General features: G+C 42.2%; 1 protein-coding gene across 1 annotated transcript in view; it reads right to left on the reverse strand.

Annotated features, from left to right (window-relative positions):
- Positions 1 to 592: 592 nt before the first annotated feature.
- LOC150005094 (inhibitor of carbonic anhydrase-like) overlaps positions 593 to 20,740 on the reverse strand; it is a 34,760-nt gene continuing 14,612 nt past the window's right edge. The window contains exons 10-17 of the mRNA XM_090284325.1: positions 18,428 to 18,518; positions 17,206 to 17,262; positions 12,425 to 12,580; positions 9,513 to 9,654; positions 3,897 to 3,961; positions 3,039 to 3,223; positions 1,654 to 1,840; positions 593 to 913 (exon numbers count right to left, since the gene is read on the reverse strand). Coding sequence (XP_090140451.1) covers positions 879 to 913; positions 1,654 to 1,840; positions 3,039 to 3,223; positions 3,897 to 3,961; positions 9,513 to 9,654; positions 12,425 to 12,580; positions 17,206 to 17,262; positions 18,428 to 18,518 — 918 coding nt within the window. The 3' untranslated portion in view covers positions 593 to 878. The remainder of the gene's footprint in view (positions 914 to 1,653; positions 1,841 to 3,038; positions 3,224 to 3,896; positions 3,962 to 9,512; positions 9,655 to 12,424; positions 12,581 to 17,205; positions 17,263 to 18,427; positions 18,519 to 20,740) is intronic.

Genomic DNA, 20,740 nt, shown 5'->3' on the forward strand with positions numbered 1-20,740 from the left:
TCAGGGATCATAGTCCTGTGCTATTATTGTCCAATGTTTGAAAACAGTTGTTTTGTATATTTTGTCCAGTTTTGGTTATTGCTAATGGAAAGAGAGCCAGCCCTATGCTGGTTACTCTTTCACAGGCAGAAGTCTACACTCATAAATCTGACATTTAACAATATATAACTTAGGTTCCCATTCAACAGCATTCATTGAGGCATTACCATGAGCTGAAATTATGATAAAATAGATATGACAAAATCTCTGATAACAAACTAAAAAGAAATGAGTATAAATCCCATTTCCAGGAAATTGACCATAAAAGGGTAGTAGGATTGGATTTTTCCAGTCCTTTTAATATTTTTCAATTAATCTGAATCAGGAGTTTTGATTCCACTTGACATTATAAAATTTAAATGTTAAAATATATTTAAAAATAAACTCATTCTTTATCCTTCGTTTTCATTATATAAGTCCTTGATACCACACACACTGGTGTTTTTTGCACACTTATAGTCACTCCTCAGATTCCCTTCAGACAGATGTATTACATAGATTCTATTTAAGTGACTTGACTCTTAGGTAAAATAATCAAAGAATAGGGAGGGAATTTGAACTTTAAAAAAGGTACAGTTTAATAGATACTAAATTCAGAAGCACAATTTTATACATAGAAATAGTTTTCCCCTCCCCCCAACACCAAAATGTGAGACCATTTAAGAAAGTTTTCTGAGAAGACAATAATTTTTATTTATTTTGAGTTTTGCATCAGTTATAGCACATAATTACAAAGATAATTGATGTTGACGAAGACCCACATGCAGACAAGTGAGAATGTGGCCCCATGGTATTTGTGGGCTCTGAGCATCTCTGTAGTTGTCCACTTTGATCAGTTTCTAACGTCCATGGAATGTGCAGGCATCAAGAAGTTCTGTGAAGCACAACATAAGAGAAAGACCTTCAGGGACTGCCTATGCTTACTCAACACAGTTCTGCTTTTTTTTAAAAGTAAGTGACAGGTAATAAAGATTTTTTAAAACTAATTCTCCATCTCCCCTCCATAATGTCAGTGCTAGTCTCGACTACCTGTGTGGTCCTTCCCTCCTGCTCTCGTTATCTACAACACATGAGATAATTCAACAAAAATTCAGGTACACTCTCAATAATTTGATTATCCAATCTCTAATTCTATTTCTCCAGCTTTTTATTTTTCAGGCAGCTATGCCATTCTAGCTAGAAAAGACCTATTATAGTGTTAACTATACTTTGTTGCTATTAATATTATTTTTTACATTTTACTTAAAATCTGTGAAAAAAAAAATCAGCCCTCTGAGTGGCACATACATGTCATTTCCCAACCTTCTCCCTACATCTCAAGTGCTCACATATATACGTTTTCATTTTTTAGCAAAGAAAGAATGAAATACATATGTAAAATTCAATTTCCAAATGTTCTCAAATTCTTTTGCACTCTGTCTCCTTCAAATGATTTGGCTTTTTTTTTTTTTTTTTTTTTTTTCATCTAGTGTCTTATACTATCGTCTAGTTGAGTCACCTCATTGGTGAATTTGAATCCTCCTGCAGGATTTGAATCTTTATGTTCCTATTAGTACTGGTCCAGGGCTTAGCATGTTTACCTGGTATTGCTCCTCAGTGTTTTATTCTACTCACCAGAGGGTATGCATTGTCTCATATTAGCAATAGTTCTAAGATACTCTGGCTGTAAGTATTTTTGATAAGTTGTTTTGTCCTGAAGATGGGCCAAACATTCCGTGTCATCACTGAAGAGCAGGTCCTTGGTTGAGGATCTGAACAACTGGAACATCATGTATTCAAACCCATTTCTTCCAAAGAGCTCCTGGGTCAGACAGATAGACAACAAGTGACCAGCAATGCCAGGGAGCACAGGGTTGTGTATTCTGCCCCAAAAGACCTGAGTCTGCTGGACTGCTCAGTTCCAACCTCTAGGAAATTGGGAGCACAGCAACAATTTTGGAGGCACCATAGCGAAATGGCAAAAAGCAAGGCCCTAGCTTTTCCTCGTCATGTGACTTTGGGAAAATTCTTTACTGAACTTATTGAACCTCATTTGTAAATAGAGATAATACCACTAATTAGTAAGATGATGTATATTAAGCAAATACCAAACAGAAAAAGCTCCAAGTTTGGCACTGTATTCTACCAGTCATTCCCAGGTGTTTGCAACTTTCTGGGTCACACTTGTATGTCTTCCTGCTGCCTGGAGCCCTCATTGCCTTTCCTCTTCTATTCTCTGGATCTGCCCCAAGCACCCTACCATTTCCTTTTCTTCCTTCTCCTCCCCTCACATCTTTTGTCCACTTCCCTTGTAACCAAGGTGACAGCTCACCCTGTATGGGACCCATCCCTTCAAAGTTCTGTGACAAAGAGCTCTCCCCAGTTGTCCTTTTCCTGATATTGTGGGCAGCATATGCTAAGACATGGATTCCTCATTGGTGCACCTCCAAGAATGAAATGTGCTAGTGCAAAAGGCAGATGAGGCTCTGGGTTTTCCCTAAGACCATTTGATTTACACAGCCGACTGCTCCATAGGATCAGCCCTTTTTGGCTGCCTGTAGAGGTCATAACTTATCTGAATGTTGGCTTTATAACTTTCATGAAGCCTAGAAGTGTTCAGTTTGCCAGGTTCAGGAAACACATTGGGATCTACCTAGGCCAGATAGAGTAACCTCCATTCTGTTTTTCCCACATATAACTCAGCCTAGTGTGAAGGGCGCTGAGCTAACTCTCTCATTTCTGTGACAGAACAAGCCCAAGAGGTACCATGATTCTTCTCAGCGAGTTGAGGGAGTCTCGGTGAGACACTTCAGATGCCCGCATGTCTGAGGCTTTTCAGCCCACTTTGATATCCTAGATGGCCCCAGAGCAAGAAGTGAACACAGCCACCAGCCTTCCGCTTTCCTCAGAGTAAGGGCTACAAGAACCAAGTGCCACCACCCAGGGAGAAAGAGTGTGAGACTGGGCTGGGGCATGTCTGTGCAGGTCTGCAAGTGAACTGAGCATTCAGTTTCCCATACCTGCTGGTTGAAGAGCATTCTGCGAACAAAATCTGCATTATCTTCCCTTGAGACCACAGCATGATTTGGGACTGTGGCTAGGTGGCAGTTCTGAGCCTCAGTCACAGGCTTTCTGGTGCCATCAAGGCACAACAGCTCAAAGTCTTTCTGCTTTAGATCCTTAGCCCAGTCTTCTTGGTTTTTTCCTGGGGAGAGAGAAGCCAGGACAATTGATGGCTTTCAGCGAGGTGCCCTCATTGGGGAGATGTGACCAACCACCAGAGTCTGAGAGAATCACAGACACACAGATAAACAAAGCAATAAAGCTTTTAAACTAAAACAGAAGATAAACATTCAAAAACTCATAAATTCATCACCTTTCTAGTTAGTGCTTTTTCAGTCCTGTTAAGAACAAAGATTTCTTAAAGAGGCATGAAAAAGCACTAACTAGAAGGGGAAAGACTGATAAATTGAACTTCATTGAAATTAAGAATCTCTTTTCATCGAAAGACATCATTAAGAAAGCAAAAAGGCAAGATTTTTCAGAGATGGACAACACATTTTCAATACATATAACTGTCAAAAACTTGTATCCAGAATATATCAAGAACGCCTATAAATCAAGACAGCCAGAGGTGCTCCAATGGACTGCATCCTCCGTGTGTTTGTCAGTTGGGTTGAAGGCCAGTGTGATAAGCAACACTGTGAAGTTTAAATAGACATGAAGAATTTTCTCATTCTCTAAATAAAAAATGTTAGGGACAAAGTCACTTGAGTCTGATAGACTTAGTAAACTTCCTTGATTTCTTAATTTAGGAGCGATTTCCCATGAGAGACTTAAATTTTTCCAAGGGAAGAAAGGACAGAGCAAGCACGTACCGTCTGTGTTCTGCAGGACTGCGGGGTGTTCCATAAAGGCCACGTCTCCCTTCTCAACCAGACACCTGCACACCAAGGGACAGGTCAGTGAGGAGGATCAGCAGGAGCAGAGGGAGAGACATTGAGGAGGAATCACTAAGAGGCTCATACCCCCTTCACCCAGGTCACTTGGCACATCTAACATGGACCGCTTCCATGCACACAACTGTAATGCCCAGCTCTCCCTGGGAGTTAGAGGAAAAATGTAATTAAAAAAGAAAGAAAAGTGCTTATTTAGTTTCTATGGTTCCTTATTTTAAATGCTGATCAGTTTCTCCAGGGGAGATGCTTGTGTTTGCCTATTAACAGGGATATTCAAGGATGACTGGTTGGATCAAAATTCACTTCAGAGATTAAAATCAACATGGAAGATGTAATTTTATCACACCCATATGACTACTCAGTCTTAATAAAAGTTAATGTGTATCACTAGATATTTGTACATATTTAACCCCAGTGATCTGTGTCTTAACAAGCCCTCTAGGAGATTCTGATTTGTGCTCGAGTGTTAGAACTGATGCTCAAGACAGCCACCTCCCCACTCTATAGAGTCATGGCTTCAAAAACATTCCCCACTTCCTGCAAACCTCTGTCTCTCCTCATACCCCTCCCTAGTACCCATACTCTGACAGGTGCTGCTGCTTCCCAGAGAAGCACAGAAATCATTACTGGGCGCTCTTTCAGCATCCTTCTGCCAAATCTACCAGCCCAAGTGTCCAGTGCTCTTCTCCTGCCCTCCCAGCAAAAGTGTCCTCCCCACGTGCTCTGCATCCCGTCCCCGCCCTCATTCTCAGGCACTTCCTGCTAAGGTTATCCTCTCCCTCTTACATAACTGGAGCCTTTTCCCATTCACTGAGCTCTTTTCATCAGCATTCATACTTTCCTTTTCTTTTTAAAAAACAATAAGCCCTGCATTGATGCCACACAATCCTCAGCAATGGGTCTCTCTCCCCCACTAATCCAAGCACCTAAAAAGAATCATCACACTTCCCATCAGCACCCCTTCGCACCACCCTCACTGACCCTTGCCAGTCGGGTTAGGCGACTGACTCACTATTGAATCCACTGCCATCAGAGTCAACAGATCCAGGGGTCAATTTGCCATACTCATTTTATTTGATTTCTCAAGTTTGTCCTTTCCCCAGTGATTTGAAAAGTCATCTTTGTCACAGTTCAAATATAATTATGTTCATGTATCTGTCTTGTTAGTCTATTCTCTTCCACTGATTTATTTGTCATTCTTGCACATAAATCAGCCTGTATAGATCACAGTATTATAGTATTACGTGATTTTTATATCCGGGAAAACAAATTTCCTTTGTATAATTTTATTTTAAAGTTCTTGGCTCTTGTTTGGTCTACGAGGCTTTAATACTTTTTTGAGAACTGACTTTCCCCCACCCCATTCAATCCACCTGGCCACAGTGGAGGCAGCTAGAACTTCACAGCGCAACTTTGCTGCATGAGTTGTGTGGGCAGGGAGCTTTCACCTGAACCAGGCTAACAGTCCTGTTTCATGGGTATTGGGACTAATATATTAAGGTCTGTGCTTGCTTCTTTATAACTAAGGAACTGTAACAACACTGGGACTGCCTGTTACAGACATTTCCCTCCATGTAGACAGAAACAGAGAAAACCATCCTTCAGAGAAAGAGGAAATGAGGCAGATAGGCAGGAAGAGAGAGAGACAAAAGAAGCAAAGTGAGTCAAAGTGAGTCTCCTTCTACTAAAAACCCACTCATTGTTTATCTGGAATTCTAATTTAATTGGATGTTCTGAATTTTACCTGGCAACCCTCACCTGAAATTACCTTGGCTGGTCCATAGGGCTCAGGTCGCAGACCTTACAAGGAGGAAGCCCATCGTAGAGCATCTGTTAAAACATCTCCTTTGGCTTAAGATGGTTCACAAGAGTTTTTGCACTTGCAACCAAAGGAGTCCTTATACATTTTATTTTTAAAAAGACATTAAAGAAGATAAGTAAATAAATTTATATTATTCTAGAGAGTTATAAGTGCTAAAGAAAACATAAAACAAGAAAAGGATTATAAAGTATGGTTGAGGATGTGTGCGTATGTGTGCGCGCGTGCGTGTGTGCGTGTGTGTGTGTGTGTGTGTGAGAGAGAGAGAGAGAGAGAGAGAGAGAGAGGAGAAAGAAAGAAAAAGAGAAATTATAGAGTGACCAGGAAAGACTTACTTGAGAAACCCTAAAGGAAATGAGGGAATTAATCATTATGAAATGACAAGGAAGAGCATTCCTGATGGGAGTAAGAGCAAGTGCAAAGGCCCCGAGGCAGGAGTGTGCCTGATGTCTTCCAGGAACAGCTGGGATGCCAGCATGGCTGGAGCAGCAGAGAGAGCAAGGAGGAATATCAGAAAGAGGCCTTATAGGTCAAAGAAGGACCCTGACTTTTATTCTCAGCAATATGAAAAATTACTGGAGGGCTTTAAGCAGAGAAGTGTAATGCTCTGATTTATGTTTTAACAGCATGACTCTTGCTAATGTGTTAAGGAGAGACTGTGATGGGGGAGGATAGAGCAGATGCATAGAGACCTGTTAGGGGATATTATGACAATCCGAGGAGAGGTGTGGTTTGGATCAAGGTGGTATCAGTGGAGACGAGTGGTGTAGTTAACGTTGGTTACCTTTTGCAGGTAGAGCCAACATGATTGATGATGAACCAGATATGGGATCTGAGAGAAAGAGGGCACACGTGAGATAATGCACACCAGGATTTTGACTTTTTTCCAAAAGGATAAAAATGGAGTTGCTTTTAACTGAGATGATGAAGACTATAAGAGGTACTGGTTTGGGGGGGAGCATGGGAACTTTCAGAAGGTCACTCTGGGACATTTAAATTTGAGACGGTGATCAGAAATCCCAGTTGGCAGTTGGATATACAAATCTGGAGTTCCTTCTGGAGTTTTGAAGAAACAAGCTGAACAGGAATGTAAATTTGGGAATTGGTCAGCATATAGATGAATGGAGACTAGATAACCATGGGCATGAAGAGAAAAGTCCAAGGATGGAGCCCTGGGGTACACATCACCATGGAGAGCTTGGGCAGGTGAGACAGAATCAGCAAGAGACTGAGATGCAGTAACAGGAGAGGGAAGAAAAAACCCAAGAGAGTGTGGTGACCTGAAGCCAAGGAAAAAACTGTACCCAAGAGGAGGAAGTAATCAGTGTGCCAATGACGCTGGTAGATCAAGTAGTGCAAGGACTGACAACTGGTATTTGGATTTACTGTATTTAGCAACATGGAGGTCATTGGTGATTTAAAAGTGCAGTTTCAGCTGCGTGGTGGATGGTGGTGCACCAAGGGGGTGGTGTGAGCCCACGTGCCAACAATGAGGAAGCCTGTTTTCTGTAGATAATTCAAAAACAATAATAAAACCAATCCCACTAATTGGAAGGGGGGGAGGTGGAAAGATTCTTAAACTGGGTTCTGCGGAAATTGAAAGGAGAGAAACTGGAATGAGCATGGATGTTGAACTTCAAGGGACTTCGTTGTAAAGAGGAAAGAAATAGGAAGTTGCAGGAAAGGAAAGAGATCCAGAGAGATTTTACTTATTTATTTATGTTTAAGACGAAAAAACAGCAATGTGTCTATAGACTGATGGAAATGATGTAGCAGAGAAGAAAATGTGATGATGCAGGAGATAGAGGGGAGACGTGCTGGGGCAATGCCCGGGAAGAGGCTGGAGGGGAGGCAGCTGGTGCAGGGACAGGCCTGGGCTTTGCTGGGAGGCAGCCTTGTCATCCCGAATAAGAGGAGGGAAGGCAGGGTCTTGTGGGAAGATGCCAGCGCATGGTTAGATGTGGCACTGGGGACAGGGCGGAATTTCTCTTTTGATTGCTTTAATTTCCTCAGGTGAAATGGGAAACAAAGGTCTAACAGACAGAGGAGGAACCGTTGGAGGACTGAAGAGAGGAAAAAGCATGGAATCATCTTTAAGGGGAGCAGGGTAGTGAATGTACTTAGAGATATATGCCTCATTGAAGGTGAGTCCTCATTAGTTTAAAGGGAGACCAGTCAGCCTGGAAGTGCAGACACCAAGTAGTGGAATGTTGGCCCTAACCAAGGCTGTGGCTCAGCCAGGAGAAGGGACAGGCGTTTGAGGATGTGTGCAGGGGAATAATTATCATGGTTGGCTGTGGAATATACGCTGGGTGCAGAGGAGGAAAAGGACATAAAGGGGGGTGAGAACAGGGAAGGGGCCATAGGATCAATGGATCATAGGTCAGCAGGAATGAAGGGCTATTGAAGTCGGGAAACTATAGGGAGTGAAAAGGCAGGTAGGAGGTGGCAGGGAGAATGAGGTGTTGGAAGCTAAGATTATTCTTTGTGTGTTCATCTTCATTATGGAAAGAGGGAAGGTCATGGTTCAAGACAGAACTCAATTCAAGGTCCTCTCTGATATATCAGAATAGTACCAAAACGGGACTATGAAGCCTAATACCAGTGCACCTTGCAATGTAACAGAAAATTAAACTATTTTAACCTAGTGGGAGCTGCAAAAATATGTAATTTATGTAGGGCTTATGGAAGAGACAGAACTTTGGAGAGGGCAGAACAAGGCAGTCTGGCAGTGTGACGAATAAAAGTGTCCTTTCTAGAAGCTCACACATTCTCCACACAACAGCCATAAAACCCTAATTCACACAAAATAGCCTATTGTCTCAAAGGGTCCCATGCTGTCCATCATTCTTAGAATTAAATCGCCTTCTTAGCCAGACCAGAATGGCACCAAGACCGCCAATGCCTCCATCTCTAGCCTCCTCCCCTGCCTGATCCCCGCCCTCCTGTGCTCTCCTTGGGCAGTCTTCTCGGACCTCGAACAGTACAATCTGTCCCACCCCAGGCCTTTGTCCTTGCTATTCCTTCTTCCTGGATTACTGTTCCTCCAAATTTTCTCAGGTCAGATTCCTTTTCAATATTTAATCCTCAGTTCACATGGTCCCTCCACTTGCTTCCCTGACAACCATTTCCAAAATTGTCCCCTCCCCAAGTCACGGCCACATCACCCACCTTAGTTCCTCTGTAGCACTTAACAAAGTGAGCAAGTGATTGATGTGTTTATTGTCCCCTCATGGACTCAAGGGAACTGTGTGTGTCTTGTTGCTGCGATAAACCTTCTACCTAGAACAGTACCTGCCACATACTGGTGCTCAGTAAGTATTTCTTGAATGGATAAAGGAGCTCAAGGATATCTATTCAAAGTCCCATTAGCAGGTGTAAGAAGCACATCAAGGTGCCCCTCCTATGATTTTAAACTGGAGCTCTGAAAGATACCATGTGTCCACAGTCACACAGAAGAAAGGAGCCAAAGTAGAACCAGGGTAGTGACTCTGCACCATCATTTTGCCTCTGCCCAGGTGCCTAAGGTTTGCTTGGTCTGTAGGAGAGTGTGCTCTTAAAAGGGACTGAACTTGAGTTCTAGGAGCTTGCAGTTCTAGTTCTGAATTCTAGCTCCTAAACACAGCACCCGGATGCTGCGATGATGAAAAAGGTGAAGGGACAAGAAGTTCATGGGGCTGGTGCCAAAGAGAAGGCAGGACACAGCCACTACTTGCCTGAGTGCCCCACTGGAGCCATAGTATTTCTCGTGGCTGTTGGGAGCGCACACATGGGCTGGGTTGCTGCCGCCGCCGCACAGAGCACAAAGGCTGGAATCTGGATCCAACCCAGGGGCACAGCTTTGACTGAAAAACTCATCTGTCAGGAGGAAAAAGGAGGTCAGCTCTTCCTGCCTGTGTGAACAAGAAAGCCTCAGATTTTTGTCCCTAGAATTGAACAATAAGGACACATTCAGGTATTTGGTACCATATGATTGGAAATAGGAACCTTATGAAATTTTTTTTTTAAGTTGCAGCTGGAACAAAGTGAAGGGGGACTAGCCAAAGTCGGGACAAGAATCTGTGAGTTAACAAAAGTCCTCTCTGTCCCGGCACAGGAAGAGTGGACACAGGTTTAATCCTAAAAGTGGACAAAATTAGAAGTCCCGGCATGATTCCAACATCTGCTTCCTTGCTCTTCTTCACGAGGTCTGCCATCATGACTCTAAGTCCAAGAAGGGGCCTGGGAGGCCCAGCCACCAACCCTGTGCTGCGCTCCAGGGCACTGTGGTGAAGAGCCACCCTCCTGGAACCTACGTCTGTGGGGCAACAGTTATAACCCAAGTAATCACACAGTGAATTCACACTTCCCCCCTTAATCTGGGGAAAAAAGTGTGATTCCACAGGCTGCGGATAAAGGAACCCAGTGCATACTGGGAGTCAGGGAGAGGCCTCAAGTCAAGAGATGAAGAAGGAATAGGAATTACCCAAGTGAAGGGCAAAGGAAGCAGCATCTGCAAAGGCCTGGGGTGGGGGTTGCAGTTGAGGGACAAACTGCCTAGAGAGCTTAATGGAGGCCACTGAGGCTGGACCATCCACAGCAAGAGTAAATGGGGAGGGGGCGGGGATCCAGACCCCATCTGACCTTTTACACTCGGTGTAGATTTTGTTCTTTACTGTTAGAGAAAGGGAGAGCTTCTGAAGGGCTTTAGACAGTGCTGGGCAGGATATAGTCAGGTCTTCTCTTTGCAAAGAATGGTCTGGCAACAGGGTGGATGGAATCCAGGGCAGATGTGGTGTGCATGCATCAGGCTACTGCAGCAGTCAGGGGGAGAGGAGGGCAGCTTGGACTGAGGTAGCACAAAGGGGAGACAGGTAGGTGGAGGGGACAGAAACTGACATTACTGGTGATGGATGGGTGTGTGGAGAATGACAGCTGCCAGGTTTCCCACCAAGTTAGGCAGCTCAGCAGGACAAGGCTCAGCAGAGATGATATATTTTGTTTTGGACAGGTTGAACTTAATGTGCTTTTGGGAAATCCAAGTAGATAATGCCAAATAGGCAATTCATGTATACAAGTCTAGAGGTCAACAAGAGATCTGTGCTAGGGATAAAAACTTTATATTTTCAACATGGAGACATAATAATAGTGATAGCAGCAAACACTTATCTAGCGCTTGCTATGTGCCTAGCTTTCTGCGTACAATATTTGTTTAGATGGTAATCAAAGCTGTAGGCATGGGTGTGAGTGCTTGAAGACTGAGTGTAGAGGCAGGGGTGGGGAGGAGTTACTTTAAGCAACTCAAACATTTATTAACTGAGTTGGGAAAGGGAGACTTTGTAGAAGTAGGAGAATAACTAAGCCTGTGTGTTTTCACAAAGCCAGGAGGTCGTGTTTTAAGTTGCTTTGAAGAAAGATAGGTCATGGGGAAAAGGACTGGAGTATGCCCTTCCAGTTAAGCAACAGATAGGTCACAGTAGCCTTGACCAGAGTTCTTTGTGTGGAACGATGTAGACAGCCAGGGGGCAGGGAGTGAGTGGGAGGTGAGTGGCTCAGACCAGGCTTTTAATAAGTCTGGCAGTAAAGGGGAAGAGAGAGAAGGCAGGAAATGGAGGTGAATGTTGGGAGAGGATTTTTAAAGATGGAAGGCGTTGGGTGTGTTTACATGTTGAAAGACATTGTTGGATATACCAGAGGGAGAAGTAGTGACTGAGGGTGTGAGGCTCTGGGAGGGAAGCAAAGGCAGGGCCAACACCGAGTGCAGGTAGAGGGATTCCAGGTTGTGGAGGGAGGCTGAGCAGACGCAGCCATCAGGAGGCCACAGTTTGGGCAGTGGATATTGGGTAGTGGGGAGCCTTTCTGGCAGTCTCCAGTGCCTACTGCAGGTGCAGATGAGATCATCTGCTGAAAAAAAGTGGTAGATGCGTGTGGGGTTACAATTGGGAAGTGTAGGGGTGTGGAACAGAGAAGCAGCGGGAGTGCTCCTGAGTGCCAGGGGCCCTGAGGCCAGCAGCTGGGGCATTTCCAGTGAACTGTTCTGGCCTGTCAGATTCTCCAGCCATGTTCAGCTGCTCAGGTGCAGAGGGAGAAGAGAGCGGGTAGTGGGGTTCATAGGAAGGCTAGGATTTGTCAGGTAGCTGGGGAAAGGAGGAGAGCAGGAGTTTTAGGTATTGGCAAGATTGTTGCTAAAAATGACTAATATGGGAATCTAAGAGAGATGAGGATGAACACAAAAGATAAAGCACTTAAGGACTTACCGGTGTAAGGTCTTCAATTTTAAAAAGGAGCCAGTTTATTTTGGAAAACAATGCTCGTGTGTGCACTCACCACACACACACACACACACACACACACACACACACACACACACACACACACACACACACTCTTGCTTTGCAACCCCAGACTTGTTTCCTGAGCCAGCTTCAAGATATAAAGAATAGGGTATCTGCCCTTTGGGCCAAGCCACTCCCAAAGCAAGGAGGTGAGGAGGAAGGGGAGGACTTGCTCAAGAACATGTGAAGCTCACCCACAATATCTGCCCAGCCCATTCTATGCCATCCCTTGCCATTCATTGAACTGAATCTTTCCCTACACAGACACAGGCCCAAGGAAGGGGCTGCCACACCACCTCCCAGAGCACACTTACCAAATTTACAGGACCCAGTTTGGTTGTATATTAAGCCCATGGGGATGTTCCAGCCTGCAGAAGTGCCAGCTGCTGTGTGGCAGGACTTCTTGCCTCGCAGGGAGTTCCAGGTAAGGTGGGCATCTGATTTCTTAACCACTGCCACAGCATAGGAACCTTGCAACAGAGATACCAAGATGCAATTTCAACAGCTGCAGGACCTCCGAGGATGTATTCTAGAGCTGCTGCTGTGAGCCCTTGCCTGCCACTCTCTCCAGGGAGGGGGAAGAGTTTGAATCCCCACCCTAGCAAAGGCCCCTGCAAATAACTGTCATTATTAGTACTGAGCCAGTCAGACTAACGCTCCTGCTCCAGATATGTCTATATATGTATATTCACAAATATTTATACACACACTTCATATTTTTTCAATTGAATCCTGCTATACATTCTTTTCTGTGAGTTACTTTATTTTTTTCAACAATATATTGTGGACACCTTTTTGATTCAGTAGAAATCAATATAACTCTCTCATTCTATTTAGTATTGGCTGACTCTAAGTTATGTTCCACTGTATGGAAGTACCATATTTTGTAAACCCCCCACTGGTGGGCATTTATATTGTGACCCTTTTTTCCCTATTTCAAACCAATTATCTACATAAATCTTTGTACATATGGGTGTGTTCGTGTTTAAATATTTCTGCTGAATTGAAGTCCAAAAGAAAAAGCTTTAATGACTTCTTTTTTTAACGTCAAGTCTCTGATTTTCTAGGTTCACAGCATTTTCTAATAATGACATTTAACATTTTATTTATTTATTTATTTATTTATTTATTTATTTTTAAAGAGAGAGGAAGGAAGGGAGAAAAAGAGGGACAGAAACATCAGTAGGTTGCCTCTCACACGCTCCCACCTAGGGGCCTGGCCCACAACCCAGGCATGTGCCCTGATGGAATTGAACCAGCAACCTTTTGGGCCACAGGTCATTGCTCAACCCACTGAGCAATACCAGCCAGGGCTCTCATAATGACAATTGAATTTCTCTTTCCCCAATATTAAAAAAATCTCTCCCTTTTTCTTACTGCATTCACTTCCAAAATAACGCTGAATATCCTTAGTGGGAGTGGGCCTTCTTGTCTTGTTCCTGACTCTAATGATAACACCATTGATACTTCATGTATTCCTATCCCAATATTATGTAACTGAATTGCGCTTATTGCATCACGCCTAAACTGCAAAGCTGAATTTATAATGTGATTAGAATAATAGATATTCAGAATCAGAAGATAATTCTAATTCTCATACACACACACACACACACACACACACACACTCCCATTCTTGTGTTGGCTCAGGTCTCTATATATTCAAGCCTGAAAACATTGGGAGTCAACATGGCAGGTGGAACACCTGCTTCAACAATTACTTCCTAAATAACATCACACAAGTCACTTAACATCTAGGGTCTTAAATGTCTCCTCAGTAAAATGGTGACAATGATACCCATCCCAGAGGGTTATTTAAGATCAAATGTGCTAATATGAGCATATTGTATGTAAGGAATGGGTGTAAGAGATTACATCAATAGATTTCCAGCCATGTTGCTAGTGGCAGAAGAAGTATCAGAGTCCCTCTCTTGGTGAAGCAGATTCTCCTGAGGCTACAGCAAGCCCTTGCCTACCATCCCAGCAGCCAAATACTGTTACAGAGCCTTCTTGAGATGAAACTCTTTCTGCACAAATGGCATTAATTATTGTCATCTATTATGTGTGTTTGTGTGTAGCCTTGGGGTTAACCCCCTCCATCTCTACTCAGATCTAACCTTATCCATCACAGTCAGCCTTCTTGAACTGTCTACTAAGCACCCTTGTTGACCTACATTTGCACATCACTGCAGTTCCTGAAATTTCAACCACTCTTGAAGCAGCTAGAGTTCTTTCTGACTTCACATATTCTGTAATCACAGTAGACTACATGGTTGATAAATGCCAGCTCTTTGGGCTGGGAATAAAGACAATTCAGAGAAGACGCGGAGCCATGAAAGCAGAGAGAGGAGAGGGACAGCAGTCCTAGGGCTTGGGTCCTGCTACACATGAAGGGAAGCTGCTGCAGGGTGAGCAGCTTCGCACTCCTGATGACTTTGCGGAGGAAGGTCAATGCAGGGCCTCTGCGACCCTGTGCTCAGCAGGTGCTCCTTGTGTTGTGGTGCTCCAAACCCACTCACCTCCCCCAGCTCACCTATCTCATAAAAAACTCCAAACCCATGCTCCCTGATTTCAAACTATACTACAAAGCTATAATAATCAAAACAGTATGGTACTGGCACAAAAACAAGACATATAAATCAGTCTCACAGAATAGAGAGTCCAAAAAGAAACCCTCGTTTGTATGGTCAATTAATCTACAACAAAAGAAGCAAGAATGTACAATGAAGAAATGATCATCTCTCTGACAAGTGGTGTTGAGAAAACTTGATAGATATATGCAAAAATGAAATAAACCATATATACCATATACAAAAGTAAACTCAAAATAGATTGAAGACTTAAACATAAGATTTGAAATCATAAAACTCCTAGAAGAAAACATAGGCATTAAACTGTCTGACATCAGTCTCAGTAATATCTTTTTGGATATGTCCCCTAAAGCAAGGGAAACAAAGACAAAAATAAGAGACTTCATCAAACTAAAAAGCTTTTGCATAATGAAGGAAATTAAAATACCACCTACTGAATGGGAGACTATGTTCACAAGCAATATATCTGATAAGGGATCAATAACCAAAATAATATAAGAAAACCCTACAACTCAATAACAAAAACATCCAATGAAAATGGGCAGAGGACCTCAAGAGACATTTCTCCAAAGAAGACATAGAGATGGCCAGGAGACATGGAAAAATGCTCAACATCACTAATCATCAGGAAAATGCAAATCAAAACCACAATGATTATTATCTCACACCTGTCAGAACAGCTATTATGGGAAAGTCAACAAATAAGTCTTGGTGAGGTTGTGGAGAAAAGGTGACCCCCATGCACTGTTGGTGGCACTTCAATTTTGTGTAGCCACTATACTAAATAGTATGGAGATCCCTCAAAAAATTAAAAGTAGAACTACCATATGATTCAGCAATTCTACTTCTGGGTATTTATCTGAAGAAAATAAAAACACTAATTTGAAAAGATGCATGCACCTTTATGTTCATTGCAGCATTATTTACAATAGCCAAGGTATGGAAGCAACCCGGGTGTCCACTGATATATGAATGGATAAAGAAGATGTGATTGACATATTAAATATATGGACCTAGAGTGTACTATGCTAAGTGAAATAAGTCAGATACAGAAAGACAAATACCACATGACTTCACTTATATGTGCAATTTAAAAAATTAAAAGAAGTAAGCAAAAACAGAACCATTGAAACAAAGAACAAACTGATGGTTGCCAGAGGGGAGTGGGGTGAAGGGATGGGTGAAAAAGGTGAAGGGCAACACAGTCAATAATAGTGCAATAACTTTGCATGAAGACAAATGGTTACTAGAGTTAGTGTGGTGAACACATTGTAAGATATATAAATGTCGAATCACTATGCTGTGTACCTGAAACTAATATAATATTGTATGCGAACTATATTTTGATTTAAAATAATTTAAATTCGAAAAATTAAAAGAAACTCCAAAACTAAATGATGACCTGTTTTCACCTCAGGATCCTTTATCACAGTCATTTTTAAACCTTAATGTGCATGAGATTCAGCTGATGGCTTGTTAAAACACAGGGCAGCGGCACCGTCCTTGGAGTTTGACTCAGTAGATCTAGGGTGGGGCCCAAGAATTTTCATTTCTAATAAATTCTCAGGCCCTGGCTGCTGTGGCTCAGTGGATTGAGCATCAGCCTGCAAGCCAAGTGTCGCTGGTTCGATTCCCAGTCAGGGCACATGACTAGGTTGCACATCAGGTCCCCAGTTGGGGGCGCAAGTGAGAGGCAACCACACAGTGATGCTTCTCTCCCTCTCCTTCTCCTTTCCCCTCTCTCTAAAAATAAATAATTAATTAATTAAAAAAAGAAATTCTCAGGTGATGCTGACACATCTGGTCCAAGTACTACACAAGATGGAGCACCACTGCTTTAACTAATGCCCAAGATTAGTACTTCAGGAGCAGATACAGACCCTCTCTGCCTATGTGGAGACACAGATGGGAGAATTTGTCACCTGGCCGCCTATTCTAAATACAAGTTTGACTCCCCTGCTATTCACATCCAGTTGGCTGAAAGCTAAAGAGTGATTTCATTTTCCTCCTTATCTTCATTAGCAGCAAGGCCCCAGAAATGTCAGGAATGGGCTTCTGTCCTGGTGATGACCTTCCCGCAAAGGTGGGCAGGAAGCATGTGACAAGGAACAGTGCGCTGGTCAGGAAGGGCACAGGGTTTCCAGTCAGCCACCTCTTCTCAAGCCCAGGTGCATCCACTTCCTGGCTGTGTGGCCCTGGTCAAGTGACACAGTCCCCGAGCCTCACTTTCCTCATCTACATAATATGGGACAATGATGCCCACATACTAGAGGGTCGCTGAGAAAAGCAAACAGGAGTAGTGTAAGCAGGAGTCCTGTCAACTGTGTAGTACCCTACAAATAGTTGTTATTAGTATAGCTTCATGACAGATTTGCTCCTTAATAATTAACTGTGGGGTCCTCTTCACTACTCTAGTAACCTTTGTTTATTTTTAAGGCTTTCCTTGCCCCTTTCCCAAGAACAGGCCTTGCCCTTAAGCCCCAATGTTACTGATCCTGGCTCACCTTCTGTGAGTGTATTCACACACTTAGACCCAAGCCGCTCGGCGCCATCTTTAGGCACTAAAAAGAAAAAGAAAAACAATTGAGGTACATGGCATTAAAGTCTCACAAACTCATGCAAAGTCACAAGCTTCTCAATCATAAGAGTTAAGAATAAAATAAGGAGAAACACCAACTAAGCAGTTTTTCATTGGTCATCAGCAAGCTAAGATGTGCAGTCCCATTTTACCTTCTCTTTCCCTGAACATTAGGCTTCACCCCAGAATCTCCTGATACTTAGGCAGATGCAGAGAGGGACAAGACGCTCTTTGAAAGGGAGGCAGAGACCACTGAAGATCTTGACAAAGATCTTTTGGCATTTCCTATGTGATTAAAGTCATCCTGGCATCTTTCTTTCCTTCACAGCTCTGGACTGTGGTAGACAGTTATTATATTTTTGCTTTGTTGGAGGGCAAAGAACCAGTTCATAGAGTCAGAAAGACCTGGATGCAATCTTTATTCTAACTTGGACACAATATTTAACTTCTCTAAGCCTTAGTTTTTGACACTGTAAAGTGGGCATACCACTCTTTGTGTTACAGAGTTGTTCTGTTTTGAAGGATGATGTATGGCTTCTTGCTCACTGTCTGGCAAATGAGGTGTTTAATAAATGATACTTGTGAAATCCTCTTCTCTGGCTTTATTTTTCATGTGCACAGGTCTCTACTAAAGAACATGACCTTGTGGTCCCATCCCTCAGTCTTCCAGTGCAGCTGGCGTGAGTTAATTTTGGATTAGTAAAGTTAGCAAAAGGATCTAGGCACATGTTGCTCAGCTCCTTCTTTCTTTGTTGAGGATAGTGGAGAGAGGGTGGTTTAGAGCTTCTCACCTATGACACAGTGTTTTCCTCTGTCCTCAGCTGTGGGGTAAGCCAACAGACCTGTTCTCCTGAATTACAAGGCAGCTCTAACTCAAGGGCACTTTGTTAAGCACTGCAGCCAACTCTACACCATGCCCTTACATATCACTATTTCAGCAATAAAGGTGTTATTTTTATCTCTTTTTGCCTAAATCCTACATCTATATCTTAATTGGTTCTGACATTTGGGAGGCGGGGTGTTGTCTACTAGCTCCTACACTAAAGCAATAGTTGTTATTATCTCAACAATTAACTAAATTATTTCCTCATCTCTAAGTCCATGGCCCAGAGGAAATAAAACAGCGAGAGACACTCCCCTCTACTTACTGTAGTTCTCTGCCAGGACAGGCACCAGACCACATTTGCCTGCGGTGTAGATAAATCCTCCATCTAAGCTCATGGCATCAGCTTCTCCTTTCTGAAGTTAAGAAATAAATCAATGGCACAACAGTGAGGTTGTTATCCTGTCTCACTGATCCTCAGAAGTTTCCATCTCATTGGCTTCATGTGACATATCCTTGTGACTAACCAAATTGTGGACCATCCAACGCTTCTGCCCCATAAACACGTGTTTAGAAAACTGATCATGTATTCGGCTTGTGGATCCAGGAGAAAGAGTTCAACCCAGGTCATGCTCCCTGGCCTCTCATGAGACCCATGCTGACTGCTGGACATGCCCTCACTATGCTTTCACTGTACAATCGTCACTTAGCAATCCACGTGGTCAGACTCATGACTGCATTTATCTGTTTCTATGAAAGACTTTCTCTTCAGTATGGCAGAGTTCAATTTTGGTCCTATCACCCCTAGCACAGCAAAGATTTTTTTCAATAAATAATTGATTACTTAAATGACTCATTACAGGCATAACTTAGAAATACTGTGGTTTGGTTCCAGACCACTGCCATAAATTGAGTATCGCAATAAAGCGACTCTCACAAATTTTTTGGTTTCCCTCTGCACGTAAAGTCATGTTTACACTATACTACAGTCCATTGAGTGTGAAGGAGCATTATTTCAAACAACAACAACAACAACAATGCACATACTTTAATTTAAAAATACTTTATGGCTAAAAAATACTATCATGTGAGCCGTTAGTAAGTATTAATCTTTATGTTGATGGAGGATCTTGCCTTCAATCTGTAAAAAACATCCAATATCTACAAAGTGCAATAAAACAAATCACAATAAAATGAGGTATTCCTGTAATAATTAACTTGTGGTTTTAAACAATGAATTTTTCCAACAGAGCAAAAAAACCTATACTTCCAGTCATAGATAAGGTCATCTAGAAAAAAAACACACAGACATACACACACACTCTTTGCTTTTGACCTGTTAACTGCCTTTCTAGAAATCTGTAAAAAAATAAATCTACTACTTAAGACAGTAGTAAATCTATAAGGAAAAACTTGCCAAGTCCCTACTATGTGCCAGGGTCTTTTCTAAACACTTTCTAGTGATTACTTCATATATTTCTCACAAATCCAATTAGGTAGGTAGTATAATTTCCCCCCTTTCATACATTAGTAAACTGAGGCAGATAGGGATTAAATAATTTGTCCAATAGATGGTCACTAAGACTTAAACTTAGGTAGTTTAATTTCTTAGCTTCTGCTCATAATCACTATGCCACAAGACTCCAGGATCTGACTAGTCCAAAGGACACATCCCTAAATACCATTCCACACACATTTTTTCATCCGTAAAATGGGTGAAACATCTACCTCAAAGGCTTATCATGAGGGTTAAATGAATTAACACAAATTAAGAGGTCATAACAGAAATCTTAGCTGTCATTAATATTAAAGGCATACTCAGAAACACTGATGATTAAAGAATAGAAATCTTCACTTCCATATTATCTGTAATAGCAAAGAATTTGGAGATAATTCAAATACAGGCCTTTAGAAATTGATTAAATAAATTGAGGCAGAAATACTTGGTGGTACATTATGCAGCCAGTAAAACATTTTAAAACCTATTTTAAATGAATACTTCATTACCTAAAAAAATACACCAACTATACTCAAGACTTTTTAAGTAATAATAACCATAGTTAACATGCATTGACTGCTACTGTATGCCAGGCAATGTTATGAGCACTCAAATTCATGTAATCCTTATAATTGACAAAGTTAGGAGACTATATAAATTACAAGATCTTAATCTTATGTATTGGTCCCAGAGAGGTTTTCCAAAATTAGGATCTTCTTTCCTAATAAAGACTAATTTTGTCAATTTTTCAGTCCTTTATTTATAATGTTTTCTAATCACAAAAGTATTATCTGTCCCTAGAGAAATGGAAATTTAATAGCACAGCTTTATAACTCAAAAAGTATGTGGTAATTATCTCTGAGTTATGAAGTTGTGAGTGATACTATTTATTTTTCATTTCTCTTCTAGCATGTAATATTTTTATCACCAGAATACACTAAATTTTCAACTAAAGGACTGAAAAGGTTGATCTGCTTTCTCAACCCATAAAGGCCCTGACCACATCCTGGGATGTCACCCCACTTTCTGCAGGTCCTAGGCAGGACACCGCTCAGAGCTCCCTGGTCACCAGAGATGAGCACCAGATGAGTCTGGGCTTTGAGCTGGTTCTCTGTTCCTGCCCAGCCCTGAGCTGGAGGG

The sequence above is a fragment of the Furipterus horrens genome, unplaced genomic scaffold (genome assembly GCF_987537825.1).
Source record: "Furipterus horrens unplaced genomic scaffold, mFurHor1.1.pri manual_scaffold_7, whole genome shotgun sequence".
NCBI classification, from domain to species: Eukaryota; Metazoa; Chordata; class Mammalia; order Chiroptera; family Furipteridae; genus Furipterus; species Furipterus horrens.